This window comes from Girardinichthys multiradiatus, chromosome 7, assembly GCF_021462225.1.
Source record: "Girardinichthys multiradiatus isolate DD_20200921_A chromosome 7, DD_fGirMul_XY1, whole genome shotgun sequence".
Lineage (NCBI taxonomy): Eukaryota > Metazoa > Chordata > Actinopteri > Cyprinodontiformes > Goodeidae > Girardinichthys > Girardinichthys multiradiatus.
Genome location: NC_061800.1, coordinates 14486939 through 14502681, shown reverse-complemented (window position 1 = coordinate 14502681; position 15743 = coordinate 14486939). Strand labels below are relative to the sequence as shown.

At 37.4% G+C, this 15743-nt stretch overlaps 1 protein-coding gene across 3 annotated transcripts in view; it reads right to left on the bottom strand.

Annotated features, from left to right (window-relative positions):
* The window catches only part of sema5ba (sema domain, seven thrombospondin repeats (type 1 and type 1-like), transmembrane domain (TM) and short cytoplasmic domain, (semaphorin) 5Ba), a 282636-nt gene that overhangs the window by 130576 nt on the left and 136317 nt on the right, over positions 1-15743 (bottom strand). For all 3 annotated transcript variants that reach the window (XM_047370498.1, XM_047370497.1, XM_047370496.1), the window contains 2 exons: positions 7008-7107; positions 6439-6484 (listed from right to left, as the gene is read on the bottom strand). In XM_047370498.1, the coding sequence (XP_047226454.1) occupies positions 6439-6484; positions 7008-7107 (146 nt within the window). The remainder of the gene's footprint in view (positions 1-6438; positions 6485-7007; positions 7108-15743) is intronic.

Below are 15743 nucleotides of genomic sequence, written 5' to 3'. Positions count from 1 at the left end.
GCGAAAACAAATGAAAACCTTCTTAAGTCAACATCACTCCTCAAAAACAAGACAACCAGGACATGAAGACAAAGGGCGCACTGATATTGGCAGTGACACATGGGTGGCAGCTGTACACACCATGTCATTCAGTGGTGGCTGCTGTGAAAGGAGACTTTGTCAGACAAGTCGAGCCTGGTGATGGGCTCTCGTCTTGTATTAAAATGTTGCGTAAAATAATGCAGATGGTTGTTTACACTAAAGAACAATAGGGGCGATCATCTTAGAGTAATAAAAATGGCAAATCTTTGTTTGCTAGCCATTTGTACAGCTTTAGGTCCTACAGTGCCATTCAAAATATAAACCATCTATACTCTTTGTTGCATTGCAACCACAAACTTTGATTAATTTTATAGAGATTTTATGAGATAGAACAATGCAAACTACTACAAATGGTGGGAAGAAAAGAAAAAAGCATTAGATACATCACAGATTACTGCTCAATGGAAAGAGTGTGGCACAGATGAAAACCTGCCAAGACATGGCTGTCCACCTAAACTGTCATGCTTGGCAAGGATAGCATTATTCAGAGAAGCAAGCAAGAATCCGATGGCAACGCTGGAGAAGCTGAAGAGATCCAGAGCTCAGCTGGGAGAATCTGGTGACAGGACAAGAAGCAGTTGTGTACTCTGTAAGTCTGGGAATAGTGCCAAAAGGAAAGCCACTATTGAAAAAAAAAGCCATTAGGAGTGTGGTTTCAGTTTGTTAAAACACATCTAGGGGGCATGGCAAGCATGAGGAAGAATATGCTCTGCTAACATGAAACTAAAATGAAACATTGAAAAATGCTTTGTGTGAAGGAAAACAACACCCAGAACACACCACAAATGAGGCGGTGGCAGCATCATGCACTGGGGAAGCTTCTCTTTAGCAGAGATAGATAAGCTGGTCAGAGTTGACAAGAAGATGGATGGAGGTAAATACAGAGCAATCTCAAATGAAAAGGTTTAGATCAAAGGAACGTCCAGACCTAAATCAGCAAAAACCCTGACTGCACTAAAACATGTCAGCATGTGATTTATCAAAGTTTTTTTACTTTCGAGGTATTGCTGGAGACTGAACCTTCCTTTTCATTTTGCTGTTGCGAGGTTTCAAAGCAAATTATTTCAATGCCTCTGAAGCAATTAAACGTGTTAGTGCAGTGCCATCAACAGATAAGGTGTTGCAAGCGGTGTTAAATAAAGCTGCATAAACATGAAAAAATATTTAGTTTTAAAAATCAGTGAGTTGTAAAAACCTGTATTTGTTTTGACAGAAGCTTCTTACATTAAACTTTTTTTCATCTCAATACAGTTGTAGTAGGCTTTATCACACTGCAGGAGTATGTTTTTATTTTTTATTTTGTTTTTTTCGTTTTGCAAAATGAATAAAAACTAAACAGGAACTCATGATTTAAACAGAATAATAACCAATTCTTTAGCCACAGGATCATCTATGAAAACTAAATATGTGGAGATTAAAATACAAATCCTTTAACAGAAGCATGTATGCTAGCTACATTTACATTTATTTTCAAGGGATTGTTAGTAGTACCACTAATTGTGTCATCCATGATTTCTTTTTGTTTGTTTGTTTTTGTTTTGTTATTTACTGTGTCCTGTCTGGCAGAGTAGCACTCAGAATTGTTGTCTGAGTGCCAATAAGAAGCCAAACAGATTTACTTTCACAGGTGGAGCTTTACAGCTAACGCTAAAATGCTGTACTTGATATATACGCATATAAAAAAAAACTTTATTAGAAACTGCTTTGGGATTATTTGAATAGCAATGGACACGGAGACAGAAACAAAAAGGAAAAATAGAAGCAAGAAAGAGAGAGAGGTGGGTCAAAAAGGAAAAATGGAGAGAATGAGAAAAGAATAGAGGAAAGAAGGATGAAGACAATACAAGATAACACCCAAGAAGACTGCCTTTACACCAGCAGAAAAGCATATATAACAACAGCAATGTTACCAAAAGGTGCACGGTACTAATGAATGCAAGATGTATTTTTCAAATAAGGCTTTTTACACATCTTTACCAGGGGTAGCAATAAATATAGGGCCTTATATTATTTCCACATTATACACAGTATCTTTCATCAAACTGGGAAAACTAAAGTTTTCTGTGATTTCCAAAAAACACAATCACTAAAATATCTCTGATATTAAAGATGTAACATGTAACCATTTTGGAGACTTCATGAGTTAAGTCACAGCAGAAAGTCTGTAATTTGGTTCAGATTTTAACATTTTACAGAACAAGGTGAATTGCAAATCTACTGTATGTCATCTGAGTACAGTGATGCTGATGTTAGAGCTACAACAAAAATGATATCTCTATGTTGTGGTGAGCATACACATGCATACAGTTCAGTTATGATCTCCACTCAAACATGCAAATCCTGTGGTCAAATAACACACCTCTACATTTTCCTACTGGTCAAGGTTGTGCTATTGTTTGAAATGTGTTGTCATCAGCTGCATGCAACACATTTTGTGTAATAACAAACTTAATAAAATCAGTCAAGAATAGGGGCAACATGTGACTGAAATTGCTTGGAAAACTTTGGCAAGCTAAAAGCAAGACATCCTAATTCATTTGAATGAAACCCTGCACTATTGCACACCCATTCTCTTCCCTCAGTGACAGAAATATTCCAGTTTAAATCACACAGACCCATGGAGAATCTGGGGCTTGTCATTTTCAATGTGTGATGCAACAGTAAAGCAAGCTTGTGGCCCCTAGCACAAACTGCTAACTATACCAAATCTTATTTTCTGTAGAGAACCAGTATATTACCAGAGGCCTTTTACAGAATGTACAAATCTTACGTGCACACACTACATTAAACCCTCCAACAGCTAAAAATATGAACACTTATGCATATATTTTCCAGGTGATTCAAGCTATTACACAAATATGATGTATGTAGAATTCTGGCTTCTTCACATTTCCGATGGCTGGATAATTTTTTTTGACAAATAATAATCTTTTTGGCCCTCCACACATTGAGGAATTACAGACAAAATGAAACAATTAAGATCTCCAATTAGCAGCATATGAGAAATGTGGTAAGGAAATTACTCAACAAATTCTCAACTATCTACTAACTCAACATGAACATTCCTGTCCGGAAAGTACTTTGCATGTTTTATATTTCAGGTCATATATGTCAGCATTTAATCAAAAATAGTGGGAGAGAGTTAGACAAATTAGATCTAAATTCACATTTCAATTTCTTTAAAAAAAAATCCAAAGCACGATCATGAGAAGAAAGAAAGAAGAACATTTCTGACAAGATGATAAAAATCGAGAAAAAAAGAAATAACTTATTTAGCAATGATTTCTTCTTTCAAAAGACTTATATTTAGTCATTATTATTATTATTTGCTCAAATCCAGATGTTCTTGTGGGATCTCTGCACGGAAAAATAGCTGTTGCCAACCAAAAAGTAAAGTGAATTTACTTGACACAAATTGAAGGGGAAGAGGGTGAATATTGTAATCTAATTTATAAGGGAGAGCTGGGATTTTTATTTGTTTATCTTAAAAATTACTGAATAATTTTAGAAGATATTCATATTTCTGCCTGGCAAATTATGACTTCAATTTGATATATTTTATGATTACTATTATTTTGGTCCGAAACAACCTCAATACTGTCACATGTGTACAGTTTCATGGAACAGATGTAAAGTAGCAGCTAGATGCTGCTAATTAAATGCCCTAGTTAATTATCCAAGTGACCTTCTGCTCTGGAATATACAGGTCTATGTTAGCAAAATACCAAGGGGGAATGGCTTCAGTAGTGACCTGGGTTGTTGCTGCCCATTAATTAGGAGTTTTGTTTTTATCTTCAAATGGATTTTAGCTCAAAGTCAAGGGACAATGCTCAGAGAAAGAGCATCATTTCAGACTCTATAGGTCTTAGGTAGCAGGACAACCGTTACAGGTCATGAAAGGACAATTAGAGAAAAACTAAATCTTTTCAAAAGAAAACATAGCAACTCAACTTTACACAGTTATATCAGAATCAATGACAAGACTTTCAAAACAATGTCTTTTGAACAGAGAGAACAAAAGCAGAGATTTCTGACCATAATGCAGAAAGCTAGAAAACCAACTGTAGAATATCAGCACATACTTCTCAGATCCACCATTTGCCTGGTGGTCGTCAAGGGATGATTTGAGGTTATTGTGCAGCCTCAGGAAGTATGTATTATGCATTCATTCGTTTACTCGACCGTTAACTCCTCTGTAAACCTAAGTATTCTAGAGTCAAATCTAGCTGTCTGTCAGCTAAAGTTTGGGTAAGAGTAGACCATCACACTGAAAATGATCTCCAAAACATCAGTAAATCTATAACAGAAAGCCTAATTAAAAAACTGAGGTGTTGCAATGGCCAAACCAAAGTCCAGACCTCAATCTGCGTGGAATAATGTTGTGAGACCTTAAAAAATCAGTCAGAAACAAATGCCTTGAAAACTTCAGTGAACTGTAATGTTGTAAAGAAGTGGTAAAAAATCATACACAACAATTTGAAAGACTGAGAGAGTCACAAATAAAAAAAATCTACTGAGTTAATGCTGCTATAGGTGGCTGGACAAGCTATTGGGTTATGGGGTGTACTTAAATTTTTCACTGACTGTACCACAAGAGAATGAAACTTACTTTTTCTTTGACTGACAGAGGGTGATGAAAGTGGAATGTAATCCAGCTGCTTTGTTACTCTTAAAGTTAGTTTCATTAACTAAAAAGTTTGCATAGTGCCAGAAAGTATGCCTAATTAACTAATTACAGTGATACATGAGACTTGAGAACCTGATAACTTTTTCTGTTAGATGTCAGCAGAAACTGTCCCCACATCATCAAATCTAACAAAGTTTATCATTTGGATGTTGTAAAATTTTATTTGTGAATAGAGAGAGAAATATAGACAAGCTGGCACATCATCCATCTTTTATAGGCTTTCTACTGATGGCTTTCAGAAATGGACTAAAACCAGAGTTTACATCCTATATCTGTCCCTATAATTCATGCTCTTAGTCATTATTATAAATGAAAAGTGCCTCCCCTATTAGCATATAGTATAGCTACAGTTGAAGTTAAAATTCTTAACACCGAGTTAAAATGAATGCATTACAAACTTGTAGGACACTTTCTATAAGATGTTTCTTCCAATTACGGTCCATGCTTAAACTGTAACTGAGCTGCCTTTGGTACAAGGGCTCAAATTGAGCATGCTAAATGATGCAGGCTAATATTACAGAAGGAAAAGGCATTTTCAAGCAGAGAGGCACCTATTTTAGGCATAAGCATTGAGTGTGAAATAACAGCCCTGAAGTTGGAAAAGGAACCCCATAAAACAAAGCTTCTTTGCTTGAAAACAAAAATTTGAACATAATATTTTTAGCAGAATGGCTTCATATGACTGCAGGCTATGAACATCACACATCAGCATTACCAAACATATCTTTTGCACACTTACAAAGAAAGCTAACAAAGAGGTTGTTCGGGAAACATGAAAAGAAGCACTCTTGCACCATCATCATCATCTCCATTCTTCTCATATTTATATGTACAAACTAGTGGCATGTAATGAGATCTTGCAGTAGTAAAACACCATATTTCTCATCAAAGTAAAGTCTGTCTCGAAAGCACTGTATTGTTTCTGTTAGCATGTAGAGTAAGTGTAAGACTTAATTATGTGTACAGGACATAAGGATGTGTGCTTTGAGCCTGACACACTCTTCTATGAGACTCCTGTTTTGTAGCATAAAAGGAATTCATTTCAGTCGGCCTTTGGTCGACAATACTTGGTCCCGAAAGCATTTTAAAATGTTTGCATGGCAAAATGTTGGACAGTCTAGATATAAATAATTTATTGCCAATATGCCAACATCATGAATTGCTAGCAGTTAGCCACTAATTACACTAAAGTGAGCATCAACTTCAGAACGTCCTGTAGCTGACAAGCTAAAGTCTTTTTTGAATGAATCTGGAATAAATTTGATCCTTTATAGTTTAAGGTCTAAAACGATTGATTAATCACACCATAACTGATCTATACTCATCACAAATTCTTCAATATACATTAATTCCATTTAAGAAATCAGAAAAAGGAGGATTTTCAATTCTTTTTTTGGCATTAGGATGAGACAAGAATGAAAACGACAATGTCCTGTATACAGCATTGAAACTTGTGACACTTTTACTTGTCTAATCTTGTTCTTTTGAGCCACATTGTTCAAGAGAACAATTGCTCTCAAGAACATTATCTACTGGATGTATCATCACAGCCTGACTAGAAACTACAGAGTATTACATCTTAAATCAAACCCACACAGTGTAAGAATTAACAAAAGTGAGCTAAAAAATTACTAGATATTTTCCAAAAACCACGGACAAAAAAAACCTACCTGTATTAGAGAGAGGTTATGGAGATCCAGTCGGAAAAGGTAGTTTCTGGATTGAGAAGATGAGAAAAGAAGATATATGAGTGATTTTGCCTTCCTACATTTCTGCACACTAAATTATTGTTTTTTTAGTTCAATGGAAGTTTGAGGTTTGACACATTCATGCAATATAAGTATTATTTTGATGAGAATGACTGTAACAAGTCCAAACCAGGTGAACGCTGATCTCATATCCTTTCATCAGAACATGTACACTCACAAACACACACACACACACACACACACACACACACAGACACACACACAGACACACACACACACACACACACACACACACACACACACACACACACACACACACACACACACACTATTGCAGCATGATGCATTTCTCTCAGATTCCTTCCTCCTTCCAAATCTAAAGCTTAACTTGGTCCAGAGGGGCCACAGTAGGGCGCGTTAGAGGCGTCATTATCCGAAAACTGCACAGGATGAGTGAGTCAGAAAGGGTATCACTTTCTCAGTAATGTGCTCTGTGCGGTGAAAAGTTGAGTGGATTTGCAGTTTCTTACCTGGCACCAACAATAAGCTCATTCCTAGTCAGGTCAAGGGTGAGCTGTGAGTAGTCTCTCACACCAGGTTGGAAGAATGTAGAAATCCATGGGCTGAGTGCTAAGGAAAAAAGAAAGACGTAGGGGGTTAGCAGAGGCTAAAGAATGTCAGTAAAAAATCATGTGAGAGATACAGAAAAAGGACAGTTTAGTTTTCTACTTAAAGCAAACTAATCTCTTGGCGTTGCACAAAAACACCACTTTCAGCACTTATTTTATGCTCAAGTATAAGTGCAAAACTATATGGATTTGTGGAGGGCCCCGCTAGTAGTTGTCCTGTGAAATTATATTCCAACCTGAAGTATGGATCTCTGCAACTTCCCCAGAGTTACCAATCCAATAAAAAACATTGACATTTCTTACAACATGACAAAATGATAAAAGGTTCAAGGAGTATGCATACCTTTGCATGGCAATGTATATCTCAGCAACTGCCCTTTGCATTCACTTATTTGGAATATAGTTTTCTATTGTCACCTATTTAATATAAAATAATTTTTTGCACCAAACAGGCTGCATTTTTAAAGGCTAATCAATCCACTGATTATCAGTGAGCTGCATGTAACAGCAAAAACAGTCTCAGGATGTCTGCTTCAGATGAGGACATTGCTGCCTGGGCCACATCAGGCACAATGATCCTGATACAACCAGACATCTTTACAAACAGCTCTGTGTGGGGCACAGAGTTGCACTGTGAGTATGGCATTTACAAATCTAAATTACAAAGCAGCAAACCAGAGGAGCCGATTGGTGTGGCTCTTAATGTCACATTGAGTATTGTAGGACGGAGAACTTTCCCCTCAGTCTTTGTGGGATTCTATGTGCTCATCTCTAACCGGATTTGGCCAAATGAAATTATACGCAGCAAGAAGGGATTTGCCATATTTCACGCTTTACAAACAATTAAAGCAGTCAGCAAGGACAGAGGTTGATTATAACAGCTTAAACAGCTGTTTGGGATGTTTGTTTTTTTTTCTCACTTGAAAAACAAGTGGGAAGAGTGACAGCAATTAATCTGAGAATGCAAACAGGGTACGCAGACATTTAAAGCAAAGAAAGAAAACTGCTACCAACCATCAAAAAGTACACATGCATAGTAGAGAAACTGAGAAAGTGGCCATTACTCTGACAGTCATAATTTCTCAACTCTATCTCAGAAAAAGTGACCATTGGTGAAAAAGCATGCTATTATATTATTATTCTGTCATGGTTTCTTATAGCTGAGAAATGTAGGTGATGCAGGGAGGAACTGTGAAACCAGTATTGCCTTTTTACATAACCTTGTCCAGTTTAATATAATAATATTTTTCACAAAAAAAAAAGAATGACTTATAATAATGCCTTCTTCATTAACTACTACTTGTTAGTGATCATATGTGAAACGTTTGGCTTCAGTACTAATATTGATTATTATACAGGAGGTCACTTAGCTTTTGAAACCTTGAGCAAAACTGAAGGCAACATTTATATTATTAAATTTCAAAAGTCAGAATCAAACATTAAAATAACTCTTAACCGTGCTGGGCGGTAGATCTTAGGATTGATGGGGCCCATATGGCTCTATCATCTGGAAACATAACTAGAAAGATGACTGATGATGCAACAGAACATTGCAACAACAGTACAGCGCGGGGCTCCACATTTGGAAGATATAAGACTGACATGCACTGAAGCAAAATACAAAACATACACATATTTCATAGGGCGTGTTTATGCGAGCAGACAAGTTATGTGTTATCTACCAGATGTGGATTTTTTCAGTTGTTGCTGAACAGCTGGTAAAGATGTTTTTAGTGGTACGATGCAGGAGTACTGGATTTATGGAGATTTCTTTTATAATCATTTTACAATTCTAGAAGCAAACATTATGTTTCAGTGAATGATTACTAAAACACATCAAAACTGATCTTGGTAAGGACAGAGCAGGCTAACATTAAGCTTGTGAAAGGGTCCATATATGAACCCTATTGAAAACTTAACTAATAAACTGTGCTTAAAAGCTGGGTCCATCAATCAAGCAAATTAGATATGCTCTATAATTTCTGATTATACACCCAGCCAGAAGGATGACAGAAGTCTGTTTATGGCAGCAAGAATACGTTGACCTCTCTGCAACTTGTTAAGTAATGCTTAACCAAACACTGTGGTGGTTGTATGTAAACATTTGACTCTGTATATTCAATTTGGCCCATATCTCAGTTAAGAAAAATCCACAATAAACTTCATCTCCATTTAATATTGTATTATATTTGAAGTTCTATTTTCTATTTTAGTCCACCCAGGACAAAAACTGTTCAAATGCATCATCAAAAGCCCAAAATTTACAACATTCATTCTGATGAGTGTATATAAACCTCTGACCACAACCAAAGCACCAATATTGTCAAGTAGAAAAAAGAAAGACTTCTGCAACTGCATATTGATTTGAGAAATCAGAGTCCATAATGGACAATTTCTTCAGGCCTAAGCGGGAGGTTCAGCTGTGGCCCTTATGGTCCAACTAAAGCTGCTAGGAAATGTGCAGATAGACCAAAAAAGAGCAGTGAAACCAAAGCTGTTAAATGATCTCACAGCAATACAAACCTCTCAGCAGGAACAAAAAATGGATGAAAATCCCCCTCTTGTCTGCAACAAAACACAGCTTACAAGCAGTAATACTTGTCAAAGACAGTGCTGCTGAGCTTACCACACAGGGAGCAAAACCTTTCTCTTGGGGCCCTTTATGGATTTTCAAGCTACAAAATACAGATAGACTCACAAGGAAAGACTCACACTACCATATGTACAGCTAATAACAAAATAATAGATGGCTAATTATTTAACAACAGTTCCAATCTGATTGAGAACATAATACAAGACATATGAGGATCATAAGTCTACAGTGAAGCTGACTAGCCAAAGAATTCAGAGACAGTAGAAAAATGCCAAATAATGGAGGTCTTAAAAACTGAAACGTTAATAATCTTTATTTATCATGCAATTGCTCAAAATGCTTTCTCTTCCTCTCGTTCTAAATATTTATATTACACTTTACATGCTCAAGGAGGTCTGACCTCTCACATTTATGAATATGTTTTTTGTCTGGTGATCTCAGATACGTAGGGTGGATGTAGAGGCCACTATAAGCAGGTGAGTGGGGCCATATGAGCAGCACTGTCTGATTAATTGCTGCAGAGCCCAGAGCTAGACCAGAAGGAGGCAACAGTTGACGTGCTTTGGGCACCTTGAACTTTACAGTCTTAAGTGAACAAACTTGAAGTTCATGTAAAGAATTCATCATGACGCAGAGAGGGAACGCAGACGTTCTACAAGGGAGAATAAATATGATTCTGATCCAACCCATAGTGAGATTACCGAGAAGTGTCTAGCATTAACAAGTCCATAAACAGGATAAATATCACCAAAATATTCATAGCACACACTAAACCTGCTAGTTTAACTATTCCAAAACTCCTGTTTTGGCCTGTTTTATCACAATTGGGATGGTGTTTCCTTTTCTTCTTTTATGCCTCTACAGGCTTTTACATAATGGTTCCCCATGGTAGTGCAAATCCAAGATTCTTTGCTGAACACATTGCCCACATTGCCATTATAGTAACCATCAAAATGCAGTCATTTCAGCTTTGATATCATTAGAAGCTTTTACAAATTATGGCAAATGCCAGCTGTTGAGACTTAATGCAGGACCACAAAGCCCACTGTGGTGTAAAGAGTCCAGTGTGACTGTGACTGGATGACAGATGCAGATGTCACGCAGTCCCTTCAGGGGGTTTGTTTTCATCTTAAACTTCATGATGAGCCCTGAAGGACCCATCAATTCCATCTCTGAGACAGATGCATGTACAACATGATAACTATAGTAAGCAACTGGTCAGCCTCATTCAAACCACAGCACAATCCATATTAAATTCCTTCTAGTGCTAGCAGTGTTGTACAAGGGATTGTTTGATGACCTTCTCTCAGTGGTCCAGCTTACTGTCGGATGCTCGGGGAACTGTCTGCAACACAAGAACTCCATTGGTTATGGCACTACAGGTCCTTCTCAAAATATTAGCATATTGTGATAAAGTTCATTATTTTCCATAATGTAATGATGAAAATTTAACATTCATGTATTTTAGATTCATTGCACACTAACTGAAATATTTCAGGTCTTTTATTGTCTTAATACGGATGATTGTGGCATACAGCTCATGAAAACCCAAAATTCCTATCTCACAAAATTAGCATATTTCATCCGACCAATAAAAGAAAAGTGTTTTTAATACAAAAAACGTCAACCTTCAAATAATCATGTACAGTTATGCACTCAATACTTGGTCGGGAATCCTTTGGCAGAAATGACTGCTTCAATGCGGCGTGGCATGGAGGCAATCAGCCTGTGGCACTGCTGAGGTCTTATGGAGGCCCAGGATGCTTCGATAGCGGCCTTTAGCTCATCCAGAGTGTTGGGTCTTGAGTCTCTCAACGTTCTCTTCACAATATCCCGTGCACAGGCGTGTGCAGGAAATGGGCTACAGGTGCCGCTTTCCCCAGGTCAAGCCACTTTTGAACCAGAAACAGCAGCAGAAGCGCCTGACCTGGGCTACAGAGAAGCAGCACTGGACTGTTGCTCAGTGGTCCAAAGTACTTTTTTCGGATGAAAGCAAATTCTGCATGTCATTCGGAAATCAAGGTGCCAGAGTCTGGAGGAAGACTGGGGAGAAGGAAATGCCAAAATGCCAGAAGTCCAGTGTCAAGTACCCACAGTCAGTGATGGTCTGGGGTGCCGTGTCAGCTGCTGGTGTTGGTCCACTGTGTTTTATCAAGGGCAGGGTCAATGCAGCTAGCTATCAGGAGATTTTGGAGCACTTCATGCTTCCATCTGCTGAAAAGCTTTATGGAGATGAAGATTTCACTTTTCAGCACGACCTGGCACCTGCTCACAGTGCCAAAACCACTGGTAAATGGTTTACTGACCATGGTATCACTGTGCTCAATTGGCCTGCCAACTCTCCTGACCTGAACCCCATAGAGAATCTGTGGGATATTGTGAAGAGAACGTTGAGAGACTCAAGACCCAACACTCTGGATGAGCTAAAGGCCGCTATCGAAGCATCCTGGGCCTCCATAAGACCTCAGCAGTGCCACAGGCTGATTGCCTCCATGCCACGCCGCATTGAAGCAGTCATTTCTGCCAAAGGATTCCCGACCAAGTATTGAGTGTATAACTGTACATGATTATTTGAAGGTTGACGTTTTTTGTATTAAAAACACTTTTCTTTTATTGGTCGGATGAAATATGCTAATTTTGTGAGATAGGAATTTTGGGTTTTCATGAGCTGTATGCCACAATCATCTGTATTAAGACAATAAAAGACCTGAAATATTTCAGTTAGTGTGCAATGAATCTAAAATATATGAATGTTAAATTTTCTTCATGACATTATGGAAAATAATGAACTTTATCACAATATGCTAATATTTTGAGAAGGACCAGTATTTCCATCATACCTGTTCTAGGTGTGCCACCTAGTAAACTGAATAATTTTCATAATCATTATTGGTTTGCAAGTAGGCATGGGCTGGTTACTGGTAACAAGGTACACTAAGCAGTTATGGGTTCAATAGTTCTTCATCTGGGTTGAAGACCTTATGGTTAGATGCCAAAAAATGGTACCGGTGTGACCAGATTTTTCTCCGACTGCATGGAGCAATTTAAATTTAGAGTAAAACTGATGCTTAATGTCACGATGGGGTTTTGGGGTGGACCAAAGCGCAGACAAGACCTTGGCAGCAGCAATGCGAAATAATCTTGAGCTTTATTCAAAGTTCACAGACGTAACAAAAACACTGCAGGTACTGACCAGAGTCGAGATCCAAAACTTACATAAAGACACTGCAGGAACATGCAGAACTCAAGGCATGGATGCGGGTAGTGAGTCGAGTGTGAACGAAGGAACCAGCAAAGGACAATGAAACAAAGCCAACTGATATACAGAGCGAGAACAAAGCCAGGTAATCAAGGAACTAAGAACAGGTGTGACAAGGAGGCAGAGGGACCAGGTGAACCTAATAAAACTAAAGCACGAGGAAATAACTAAATGACAAGACAGTGAGCAGACCTAAAAGAAACTATAAACCAAGATAAAATAAAACATAGAATCAAGAATAAACATGAACTAAAGGAAACTGAGAAACTGGTAACACAACAACCAAATAACTTAGTAAAATAGAAACCCTGTCTACAAAAGTAAACAAACCTAAACCAACACTGATAGAACAAACTAAGAATGAAGCAAAGGAAACAAGGACAAGAATGAAAGTAAGCAATAACTAAAGCTAACCTATAAGGGAGGGACTGCAGAATAAAGATAAACTAGACGAAACAAAGCTAAGAGGGACAATGAATGTAAAGGGGACTAAAACTGAGTAATTAATAACTAAAAGAGGAAAACTAATGACGAGAGGAGTAACAGAAAATAAACTAATAAATAGGAGAGTGCAAAGGAACCAATACAAAACATGAACATAAAATGAGAGCAAAGCTAAGAAACCAGAGGACTATAATAATAATAATGAAACCATTCTAAGTACATAAATAGGAAAGAAACACCAAGGGAACTAAGGGCAAGAGAAGAACACACTGGGAGGCAAAAGGAAACCAGAACTGTCAGAAAACAGAAAGCCATAAACATGAATTCAAACCTCAAAACAAGAAACATCTAGCAAAACAAAACCACAAACAAAGTCCAAAATGTCACATCCTGACACTTAATTATAAGTGTCAAAAGCAAATTCTACAAGCAAACTCCTGCTTGAAAGCTAAGTGAAGCTAATCTAATAGCACTGGATGAGTGGAATATATGGCACCCATCAAACCAAAGTTTTAATGTCCCCTCCACATTAAATGCAAAATATATCCAGGAAAACATCCACAAATTAAAATAAATGGCACTTTGAGAAATGTCAGACAGCTAAAAGTGACTTATTTTCCCCATATAATAAGGCCATTAAAACAGAGCACATGACATGAAGCATAAAAAAAGGCTGAGCGGTGGAGAAATAGATAACAAGAAAATAATTTACACACAGGTGTAATGCACCTAGCTATAAAAAAACAGAAGCTGTTATTGTTCTGTTAGTGAATTTAATGTGAAGCATAAATCTCTTGCAATCTATAGTGGGAAGCATATAAAACATTTCAGCACATGCTTGTAAAAAAAAGAAAAAACAGAATTTGATTAAATGACCTAAAGGAGAGCTCAAAAGCTTGTTTATTCTTTGGAAGAGCCTAAGAGCACCCTATGAGCTTTCACTGAGTGACATTTATCCTCCTGCTTACAAGTGGCTTTATGTGCACTGCTAGCTGCTTCCCCTCATAACTGTCTAAGTGGGCCAGGGGCAAAAAAGGGGAAATACTGCAGGAGAAATATCAAGGATCTTTCCTTTCTGCTAGCACGGCTTGGTGTGGACATATAGAACGATCATGTTTGTCTTTTACCTTTGCATCAGCAGATAGAAGAATTGATACATTGGAGGAATGAGGAAATTCATCTCTCACAGATTTAAGTCAAATTCTTCCAGTCTTCTCTTAGGTTTTTCAAACATTTACTTTATCCCTGCATGTGGGAAGAATGAAAAAAGAACCCCAACTGACATGAGTTACTGCAAGGCCAAGTCTGAATTAGGTACAACCAAATCTTCAAAATGGCAAAGTATTATGAAGCTGGAAAGAACGAAATCTATAACAATCTGAAAAACTAACATTCATATGAAACACGCTGCCTAACTACAATTCCATCCTTTAAAATGTGATGCTATGTGAGATTTTCCTCAAGCCTGAGTTTACAGAAAGGGTTATTTGATAAAGATCCAATCTTACCTTTGGCAATCTCTGAAAATTTGAGCTTTCGGATCTTCTTCAAACTAGACTGGCAAACTATGTTACACTCTGATCATGGAGGATAGTTTAAGTTTTTAAGGGTATGGTCCAAGGTTAAATATAAGAAAGAGACTTTAAAATATATTTTCTACTAAAGCCATGTAATACATCAATCTGAGATCTAAAGGTGTGCTTTTACTTTGCTTCTCTAAATCTTTATCTTTTAGATTCTAATTACTCCAAACCCTCAATCTCCCCTACACTGTACATCTGTGTTACTACCAGAGGTGTAAAAAGGTGTAAGAAATATGGTTTAAAACCCTAGGAGGCCAAGACCAAAGGTGACTTCTACAGTCATACAACTGAAGTCTCAAAATCTTCATTGAGATTCTTTAAACGCTGTCTTATAACCCTCTAAGCTATTGCCTGGTTTGCGTTGGACAGTTATTTACATGGGAAATGGAGGTAGGAAGCGGTGTGCCACCAACAATCAGCATAACTAGAAACCTAACCCTTTGTTAAAATCAACAAATTACCATCCGTTAATTTTTTTTGTCACTTACTCTGATGAGGCAGCGCTGTACATATTTCATTTCAGTACGTGTTTTACACAGGAAGATCTTTGGTGGCGCAACTCATCCACTCTCTATTTTCCATGTAAATAATCATTGGCTTATGAGTAAAATAATCACCATCTGTAATGAGAATTTAAAGAGTCATAACATTATGTTTCCATTAACCGCTATGAAGACTTCAAGATTACATTTACAAAGACAGAAATTGGTTTCACTCTTGGGCAGAGTGCCAGAGTAATCTGTTTTTACCAGACATGG